Source organism: Ovis aries, chromosome 14 (genome assembly GCF_016772045.2).
Source record: "Ovis aries strain OAR_USU_Benz2616 breed Rambouillet chromosome 14, ARS-UI_Ramb_v3.0, whole genome shotgun sequence".
Classification (NCBI taxonomy): domain Eukaryota; kingdom Metazoa; phylum Chordata; class Mammalia; order Artiodactyla; family Bovidae; genus Ovis; species Ovis aries.
Genome location: NC_056067.1, coordinates 64,375,622 through 64,385,898, shown reverse-complemented (window position 1 = coordinate 64,385,898; position 10,277 = coordinate 64,375,622). Strand labels below are relative to the sequence as shown.

Here is a 10,277-nt window from a genome sequence, read left to right as displayed (position 1 = left end):
TTATGTTGAAAAGCATTTCATCGTTGTGTCGTGTATTTTGGTTTCTGGTTCTGTTTTGTGTTTTGTGCCCCCGTAAATGTTGTGTATGAAGGAGGGGGAGGAGCAAAGGACGAATGCGAGAACCGAGGCTCTGCGGGAGCCCTACTCTCAGGGTCCGCTCCCTTTTGTTCTTCGGTGGCTAACGTGTTAGTCATGTCTGATTCTTGTGACCCCATGGGCTGTAGCCCACCACCCTCTGTCCATGGAGTTTACCAGGCAGCAATACTGGAGTGGGTCATCATTTCCTTCTCCAGGGGATCTTCCTGACCCAGGGATCGAACCCGAGTCTCCACATTGCAGACAGGTTCTTTAGTGTCTGAGCCACCAGGGAAGCTCTTCTTCTTTGGAGGTCTTTCAGCATATTCACAGGGTTGTGTAAGTATCAGCACGATCTAAACTTGAAGCGTTGTCATCACCAAAGAAGAAAGCCTGACGTCCGAGCTCATTCCTCATTTCCTGCCCTCAGCCCAAACAACCGCTGATTCACTTTCTCTGAAATTTTTGCCTATTCTGGATATTTCATATCAAATGTGCTCCTACAACGCGTAGTCTTTTGTGCCTGGCTTTTCACATAGTGGAATGTTTTCAAGGCTCACTGCCGGGGTCCAGCCCCGGTGGATCCAGGGTAATTCGAAGGTGGGGACGGAATCGGCGTCCTGGAAAAAACTTATTTAATTACAGATATAGAGGAAGATTAGAAACAGATAGTGTAGTAGGAGAATTAGTGGAGAAAAGAGGCTCAATAACTGGTTTACATGGAATCCCAGTCACCACCTACGTAGGCCACAGGCGTCTTTCCATTCTCCCAAAGGAGAGGAGGCACTGAGGCCTCCCCGATCCAATCTCAGAAGCCCAGGCAGAATTAGCAGGCTTGGTGAGTACCCACATTTCAGATGGGAATTCAGCCAGGAAAACGGGGAGCGAGAAAGAAACGACACGGGGAATCAGTCTTTCCAGAAACTGATCTGATTTCTTTATTTTTCAGGTTTGTTTATATACCTTTTTGTTATACATAGGGATGAATACAGAGTCACGCAGGGGTCAGCAGACCTGACCCTTGTCACAATCAGGTGCTTCATATAAAATTATACAAAGGTCTTATGAGTTTCATCATCTTCTAGCCATGAGGTCTGCTGACATTTTATGGCCCTTTCTGATATCGGTCAGTTAACCAGAAAACTTATTTTTCCAGGGGTGATTTTTTTCTTAAATCAGATGCCACCCTCCAAATAAAGTTGCATTCCTATAGGGTGAGGGTGTAGTGAGTTACAGTCAAGAAAGGAATTTACTTAACCTAAGGTTTAACATGATTAATCTTAAAGGTTAATACTTATTTCTCCTATATGCTAGTTATATTCATTATAAGGGCAGGAATATGGAGATTTAGGAGCAAATATTGGCTCAACAAATGTAAACCCTTCACCAATGTTCCCCTTAAGATCTATTTTGTCTTAAGATAGTGATAAAGTTACATTTTTACATAGTATAGTGATTTATAACAAAGTACAGTGATCTATAACAAAAGAGAAAATTCATTAACTCAAAAAGTCTAGTATTGCTAACATCAAAAAACTACTATATTTCCTTTTCTATATTTCAAATACATTGATTAATATATTCCCAGGTGCCTACGGTTATGGAGGCCTGATGGCAATCATTGACTCATCAATGAAAAAAGCCCTACGCTAATACTCCAAACTCTCTGTGCTGTTTATGGTTGAGAGGTTGTCACACAAGCTAGTCTGTCAGCAGAGAGGTTTGACCTGAGACATCCTTGTCACACCCAGGGCAGGGAATTAGCAGTAATTATTGGCAGGACAAATGAAGAAAAAACCCTTCACCAATATAATTCCTAATCAACCCACTATACTATACTAATAATTTTCTAACTTCTCAAAAGAGTCTGTATTTAGAAAGTTTTAAAACATCCCGTGCCTCTCACTGTTGGGAGGCTGTAAACCATCACATGCGGCCGGACGAGCCTGATCAGGCAGGCCAGAGAACCTCCAGAGTTCGTAAGTTGAAACACTCTTGTCACGCCCAGGAATTTTTATTAACTGGAGCTGCAAGTTAACTCCTTCTCTGAGAGAAATGGTTATGGGGGAGAGCTCCCCGTAAAGTACTCTGGTTTTGGGGGTAGATGCTCGGGAACAGGGGGTTTCCTGAGGCTTGATCACGCCTTTGCGTATGCCAGGCTTCCTTCCTCATGACCTTTGCCATGGGCGGAGTTCCTCACGCTGGCTCCCAACAGCTCACCGTTGTAGCTCGGTGTCAGTATGTCACTGCTTTTATTACAGTTGATGACTGAATAATAAGGGCATTTGGGTTGTTTCCACGCTGGCCATCATGAGTAATGATGTTCCAACCATCATTATTATTAGTGAACTGTTATTAATGGCTGTTATGAAGCATTTGTGTACTAGTTTTTGCGTGGATGTGTGTTTTCATTTTTCTTAGGTATATATACGTCTACGACTGCAGTTGCTGGGTCATGTAGTAACTGTAGCTTTTTAAGAAATGTCTGGAATGTTTCTCCAAGGCAGCTACTTCATTTTAAATTCCCACCGCCAATGTATGAGAGTTCAGTGTCTCCACATCCTCACCAACACTTTGTTGTCTGACTTTTCGATCCTAGCCATTTTTGTGGGTGTGAAATGGCAAGTCATTATGGTTTTGATTTACATTTCCCTAAGGACTGATGCGGAGAAGGCAATGGCACCCCACTCCAGTACTCTTGCCTGGAAACTCCCATGGATGGAGGAGCCTGGTGGGCTGCAGTCCATGGGGTCGCTGAGGGTCGGACCCGACTGAGTAACTTCACTTTGACTTTTCACTTTCATGCATTGGAGAAGGAAATGGCAACCCGCTCCAGTGTTCTTGCCTGGAGAATCCCAGGGATGGGGGAGCCTGGTGGGCTGCACAGAGTCGGACACGACTGAAGTGACTTAGCAGCAGCAGCAAGGACTGATGATTTGAGCATCTTTTCGAGTGCTTGTGGACTTTCTGTTTATATTCTTTGGAGAGATGTCTGTCCATATCCTTTGCCCATTTTAAAATTGTGTTCGGGTGCAAAAGCAATTTATTGGAGGCACCATAGCATTTTCAATAATGCTGGCGCCATTGGACATCCACAGCAACAAAAGAACTTCGACCTCACACTTGTTATAAAATTTAACTCAAAATAGAGTACAGACTTAAATTTGCTCCAGTATTAATCCATGAAAAAATAAATATATCTTCATTGTGACAATGAGAGCAAAGTAAATGGGTCCTCTGTCTCGGATTCTATACTCTAATACTCAAGATCATGTACTTAGAATACGCCATTAAATTTAATATGCTAGGCAGACATGTTTGCTGATTATTGATTTGAAAATGATAAACTTGTTTTTTATGCAGGTCACAGTAAATTTTGATGCAAGCTTTGTAGCGGGTTCTGCCAACAGAAGCTTAAAAGGTAATGGTTGAAAACAAAAAAATGTTATCACCTATTTTCTTCAGGGTAAAGATGCCCATACATCTTTATGGGCATTCAAGATTCTTCATACATCTGTGAAATGTGGAAAAGGCTGCAAAAACCTGAACATTTACTGATATGTCTTAACTTGCATGTTTGCACTGTTTCAGAAAGCCAGAGGTTAGGTACAGTCAGAATTTCAAAATTAAAACACAGAACCAACTAGTTTTTGTGGATTGTGTTCCTTTTACTTTTCTATATATAGGAACAGCTTCCCAATAGTACAATCTTAATGTAGTTGTAACAGATTAATTCCCCCTTTAACAAAAACAAAACCACAGAAATACAGGTTGCTTCAGTATCACACAAGTAGTTTTATAAGTTGTATAATTTCAAACACATGTATTTATTTCTCTACTTTTAACCGTGTTGTTTATATTCAAGATGTTATTACTGTATACAGTGTTTTCCTGTGGTCATGTATGGATGTGAGAGTTGGACTGTGAAGAAGGCTGAGTGCTGAAGAATTGATGCTTTTGAACTGTGGTGTTGGAGAAGACTCTTGAGAGTCCCTTGGACTGCAAGGAGATCCAACCAATTCATTCTGAAGATGAGCCCTGGGATTTCTTTGAAAGGAATGATGCTAAAGCTGAAACTCAGGCAAAGAGTTGACTCATTGGCAAAGACTCTGATGCTGGGAGGGATTGGGGGCAGGAGAAGGGGACGACAGAGGATGAGATGGCTGGATGGCATCACTGACTTGATGGACGTGAATCTGAGTGAACTCTGGGAGTTGGTGGTGGACAGGGAGGCCTGGCGTGCTGCAATTCATGGGGTCGCAGAGTCGGACACAACTAAGCGAGTGAACTGAACTGAATATCTTTGTAAGTATAACATTTGCATTTTTTACATTTCCTCCATATAAACATTTCCAGCGTTTTGTCACTGGTTCCTTTGATGAGAAGTTACTCGGAAGCTCCACATCCTATAACGCAATTTCAGAAAAGGTGAGGCATGACTGTGAGGACGAGAGCTAGGAGTTTATTAAACATTTTCAGACACGCTGAATAGGAACAAGAGGGTGTAAAAGAACAAAGTACTGAAAGAATGGCCTTGTGCTCTGCTTTTCTTTATAACGTGTATCAGTTCCCAGTATTTATCGGTATCTTTTTTTTTTTTTTTTCCTGTTAAATTTCTCCCACACTGGAACCTCAGCTCCGCGGATGGGGATTTTGGCACGTTCCTAGTTGCAGCCCCAGCGCCTGCAACAGTGCTCGGCGACCTGTGCTGTCCTTGGTCGCTCAATCCTGCCAGACTCTAGCCCGCCAGGCTCCTCTGTCCATGGGATTCTGCAGGGAACAACACTGGAGTGGGTTGCCACGTCCTCCTCCAGGAGATCTTCCGGACCCAGGGCTGGAACCCAGGTCTTCCGCATTGGCAGGCGGATTCTTTACCACTGAGCCATGTGGGAAGCCCTGCTTGGCACCAGTAGCCCCTCAGTAAGTGGCAAATGAAGGGATCGGGAGGACGGCGGGGACCCAGGAAGAGCCCCGCGCCCCGGCGCGCTCGGTGGGCCGCACACCCAGCCCCGCCGTCGGCGTTCCCCCAGCGCCGGCCCGGAGCCCCACCTGCGGCGCCCGCACGGACACACTGCGCGTGCGCCCACAGCCCCGCCGCCGCGCGCGGCCAGCGCTTCTGGACGCCTAGGCGATGCGAGCGAGGGGCGCCTGCGCAGTTCACGCCGGCCCTCCAGGTCTGGGCGGACTCGGCGGCGGGGCGATGGGTCCGCCGGCCTGAGGGCTGGGCCGGGCCGGGCCGGCTCTGGGACGGAAGGCCGGGGCTGCGAGCGCGCGGCAGAGACAACGCCAGCGGACGAGGCCGGCGGCCGCGGCGCCCGGGCCCGGCGGTCCCGGCATGCCCCGCGCCGCCCCGGGCCCGGCGCCGGACTCCAGCTCCCGGCGGCCCCCGCGGCCGGCGCCGGACTCCAGCTCCCGGCGGCCCCCGCGGCCGGCGCCGGCTGCCCGCCCGGGCGCCGCGGCCCCTTTGTGAGGCCGCCGCTCGCGGCGAGATCGAGTCCCCGCCCCGGCCGCGGGCCGCCCGGCCGCCGAGCGAGGAGAGGTGAGGCGTCGCGCGGGGCGCGTGGGCGGGCAGGCCTGCCGGCGGGCGGGCGGCCGAGGGCGTCCGGGCGGGTGGGAGCCGGGGTCAGGGTGTGCGTGCCTGTGTGCGGGCAGAGCGAGCGTGTCACGGCGTGTGAGCCGGGTCTGGCCGTGTGTGACAACGCGTGACAGCGCCCCTGTGTGCGTGACCTTGCGCGTGGGAGTGCGCGCGGCCGTGTGTGACGAGAGTGTGAGGACGCGGAGACAGCGTCGCGACCGTGCACCCGCAGGCTGCGCCCGGGGAGCCGCCAGCGCGAGGGGCGCCGGGGCGTGTGTGCGCGCGCCGGGACCGGGGGCTCCGTGTAGTGGGGCAGACGCGAGATGGAGGGGGAGAGGGAGTTCACGGAGGAGAGAGAGCTGGGGCGAAGCCGGCCTCGGGCCCGGCGGGCAGAGCCCTGAGCGCCGGCCTTGACCTCCGGCCCCGAAGGTCCTTCCACTGCCGCTGTACTCGCCAAGGCAGGGGAGTTCGTGGGCAGTGACTCGTAACTTAGGGCGTTGCGGTGGCTGTTTCTGCACGTCCCTGCACCTGCACACTGCCCCCAACCCCGAGGAAGTTTCTTAGAAAAGTTGAGCGAATGGTTTTCCGGTGTGTTTTATAAGCCAGGACCAGAAGCAGCAAGTCCTCTTTTGGTCCAGGGTCCTCCAGACCACACGACCCCTGTGCGGGCTACCCTGTGTAAAGATGCTTCTCTGAAGCATTCACTTTGTAGCTTTTTATCTCATCTTTGTAGAAAGGGTGGGGACACATTTCAATGTCATCCTCTAGTGAAGAGACTGAGGCGGCAGATCTGGATCCCAGGTGGGCTCAACTGCTTGAGCGTGAAGCCTTGGATAATTTCGCTGATGAATACCCTTACTGTGAAGGGGGACATACCCCTTACTTGGCAGTGCCACTCTGAAGGGTGCTGCTATTCTTATAAACGAGGAGCTATCTTATGCACAGAGAGTTTATGTTGCATATTGAGATCTAAAGCACGTGGGAGATTTAAATGGAGTATGAGCCTGCTAAATCGCTTCAGTCGAGTCCGACTCTTTGGGACCCCATGGACTGTAGCCCAGCAGGCTCCTCTGTCTGTGGGACTCTCCAGGCAAGAATACTGAAGTGGGTTGCCATTTCCTCCTCCAGGGGTCTTCCTGACCCAGGGATCAAAGTGTCTCCTATGTCTCCGGCATTGTTAGGCGGGTTCTTTACCAGTGGAACCACCTGGGAAACCCTTGAGTGGAGTATGATCTCTAAAGACACTGAGTCACTATGTTGAACACTTGAAACTAATTTAACACTGTGACTCGACTGCACTTAAAGCAGGTAGGTGAAAAAATTTAGACAGCAAAGGCCAGCTGAGTGACGCCTCTTACTCACTTCTGTGGTGGGGAGAAGGGCAGCGAGAAGGAAGGAGGCTTGCTCAGCTGACGGTGCTGAGAGCTTGGGGCAGGCCTGGCATTTTATGTTTTCTTCCTCCCTCTCCAGCTGTGTTTTCTCTGAACACTGCTCAGAGAGGAGCCGGAAGGAGGAGGGCAGAAGAGCTGTCAAAATTTCTTAAAGCCATGTCCGAGGTAAGGTAATATTTCTTCTCTTATCTAAATGCCTTGGTTTTTTTTCAGATTTTACATGGACATTTTGCTTTTCTTCTGAAATTCCCCACTCTACTGAAGTTCCAGTCATTCAGTGACCTGGTCCTCATGTTCTCCAATCTAGTGAAAGGAGATTACCCCGCCCCCACCCCCAAAGCACAGTGAGCTTCCTTCCCCGCCCCGAGCCAGAATTTTCATCTTCTATTCAGGAAACAGTTTAGCACTTGCTGTGGGTGAGGTGTTCAGTTGGGAGGTCTTAAGAGGCCAAATACACTCCTTGGTGGAATATGAAAATCTTCGCTGGAGGGACTTGATTCATTGAGGTCAAAGTGGGTGCTAAGATGTGATCAGCAGTTTTGAGCTTCTCCACAGAGCTGAGTTTGAGAGTAGGCAGGGCCTGCTGGGGAAGCCTCAGCTGTGGCTTTGAGGAGTGGGATTTGCTGTGTCTTGAGCATTAAAGAGTGGGTCAGCTAGGGCAGGAGTTTTCTTCAGGCACTGGGTGAGCATTAACGAGTAGTACTCCACGGGAGTAATGAGATATCCTGAGTTAGCATCAGGCCACAGACCGAATATTCTGCGTCATTCAGTGAAGATTAGTACAGTTAATATGGAAAACTGGAGGACATTTTTTGAAAAAGGAGACTGGTAGGAGGAAATATTGAATATACGTTAAAAAGTGGGTGCTTACATCTATAATAACAAAATCAGTAAATAACATAGAATGGGAGCCAGAGAAATAAGATCAGCACATAACGTCCAGAAACAAATACAAGTACAAAGGGAAAATACTTACTCACTCACTGAACATATAGTTATTAAAGACGTACTGTATATTAAATGCTGGCAACACTGTGGTTAAACAGACACTGTCTTCGTGGAATTTACTGTCTACTAGTTTATTATATGATAGTGTAATATTTTAAATCGGAGGAGAAGGACTGGACGTTCACTTGAACTTTTTTCTTCCTCATACTTTGAGGCTAAAAACATTCTGTAGATTAAATATAAAAACGACAGACTGCTACACCTTTGGTTTCTATCATGCAGAGCATCGCCGAGCGACTGGCGGCAGAGACGCTGGGTCTGCACTGCCCAGCACTGCAGCAGCTAGCACGTGGGGCTGTGGAGCCACATGTATGGACTAGTGTGACTGAAGGACTAATTTTTAAATATTGATTTAAATAACCACATGTGGCCAGGAGCTAGTCTATTTAGACACCAGACTTCTAGGTTCATAAAATGATAAAGCCAGGAATAAAATTATGAGTAACCTGGTTTTCTGAGACACTCTTTTCCAAATGAGGAGAAAGAGGCCAAGAAGGAGTGGTGTGCAGACATCACCGTTCGTGACTGTCAGAGGCAGCAGGCTGTACTGCTGAGGCTCAGCACCAGCTGCTGAGAGAAGGGCGGCAGGACAGTGAAGGGCTCCCGGGGGCCGAGTGCTCGGGTCCTGGAGCCCGGCACTTCTCCACGGAATGAGGCCCCGCGCCCTTCCCTTGTCTCTCAGGTCCCACACGGCCCAGCTCCCGGCACTCAGCCCTCGTCTCCTCCCGTCTTCACTGCTGTCTGTCCAGTCTCACTGGTCGGCCTGCTGTCCCTCGAGCGTTCCAGGCTCCTGTTCCTGCACGTTTGCATGTGCTCCGTCCTCATCCGTAACTCTCCTCCCGTAGAGGGTGGCTGGCTAGCTCTCCCACTTTACGTAGACTGTTGTTCAAACCTCAGCTCATTTTTAAGATTTTATCTTTATCTTACACAAAAGTGAAAGTTAGTCACTCAGTTGTGTCTGGCTCTTTGTGACCCCATGGACTGTAGCCCGGGAGAAGGGAATGGCAGCCCACTCCAGTGTTCTTGCCTGGAGAATCCCATGGACAGAGGAGCCTAGTGGGAGGCCATCTATGGGGTCGCACAGACACGACTGAAGCGACTTAGCAGGAGCAGCAGCAAGACTGTGGCAGCCTACCAGGCTCCCCCGTCCCTGGGATTCTCCAGGCAAGAGTACTGGAGCGGGTTGCCTTGCCCTCCTCCGGGGGATCTTCCCGACCCAGGGATTGATCTCGTGTCTCCTGTATTGGCCACCTGGGAAGCCTCTTGTGAAACAGTCTGTGTTGTATTTTTTCTCTGTTCTCACAGCCAGGCCATTACTCTTTTAGTGGCCGCTTTAGGATGATCTGTATCCACTGCTTCTTACTGTGACGGTCATCTTTCTTCGTCTGTGATCTTCCTTCTACAGTTAGTACTTCTGCCACTTTCTCAACAAGCAGTACCTCAACCAGCGCTCTATCATGAGCAGTAGAGCGACCGAGTAGTAGAGCGGCAATGGCGCCCGCTCCAGTGCCCTGGCCTGGAGAATCCCAGGGACGGGGGAGCCTGGTGGGCTGCCGTCCATGGGGTCGCTGAGAGTCGGGCACGACTGAGCCACTCCACTTCACTTTTCACTTTCATGCATTGGAGAAGGAAGTGGCAACCCACTCCAGTGCTCTTGCCTGGAGAATCCCAGGGATGGGGAGCCTGGTGGGCTGCCGTCCATGGGGTCGCACAGAGTCAGACACAACTGAAGACGCAGCAGCAGCAGCAGCAGCAGCAGCAGTTACACTTAGTTCTTGTCTCGGGGCTCTGAATTTCTTCCTGTGCTACAATGCTTCCGTGTTCCTTATTTTTCATTTCATTCCATTTTCCTCCTACCTGAAAAACTTTCATTTCTTTGACTACAGGTCAAAACTTCAGTCCCAACCTGATTTTTTTTTTTTTCATTACGTCCTTTTCTGACTAGGCCAGAATAGTGTAATTTAAACTTGTTTCTGATGTTAAGTAAGTTGGGAAATCCTAGTCTTAATGGAGAGAGGAACTTTTAGGAATATATTTTAAGACAATAACTAGAGATCTTTGTAACATCATAGTGAAAAATTAAGACTAACATAATTGAAAAGAATCAAGGGGTTAGTAAATCAGATATGGCTGATTTACATTATGTATTGACAATAATATGCATCTACCAAGAGTGATGTCATCAGTAAATGAATGTGTAATCATAGATATGTCTGTGTAAGGGAACC

General features: G+C 49.0%; 1 protein-coding gene across 9 annotated transcripts in view; it reads left to right on the top strand.

Annotated features, from left to right (window-relative positions):
- Positions 1 to 10,277, top strand: part of LOC101110171 (zinc finger protein 583) — a 28,448-nt gene that overhangs the window by 4,479 nt on the left and 13,692 nt on the right. For 2 of the 9 annotated variants that reach the window (XM_027978874.3, XM_027978873.3), the window contains exons 1-2: positions 5,440 to 5,614; positions 7,121 to 7,206. Coding sequence is in view for 5 of the 9 variants with exons in the window: in XM_027978873.3 (XP_027834674.2) it covers positions 7,198 to 7,206 (9 nt within the window). In the remaining 4 variants the exon portion in view is untranslated. Of the gene's footprint in view, positions 1 to 3,438; positions 4,996 to 5,439; positions 5,615 to 6,778; positions 6,959 to 7,120; positions 7,207 to 10,277 lie in introns of those variants that run through there. The other 7 variants (XM_042231261.2, XM_042231264.2, XM_060399156.1 and 4 more) reach the window with 6 other exon arrangements.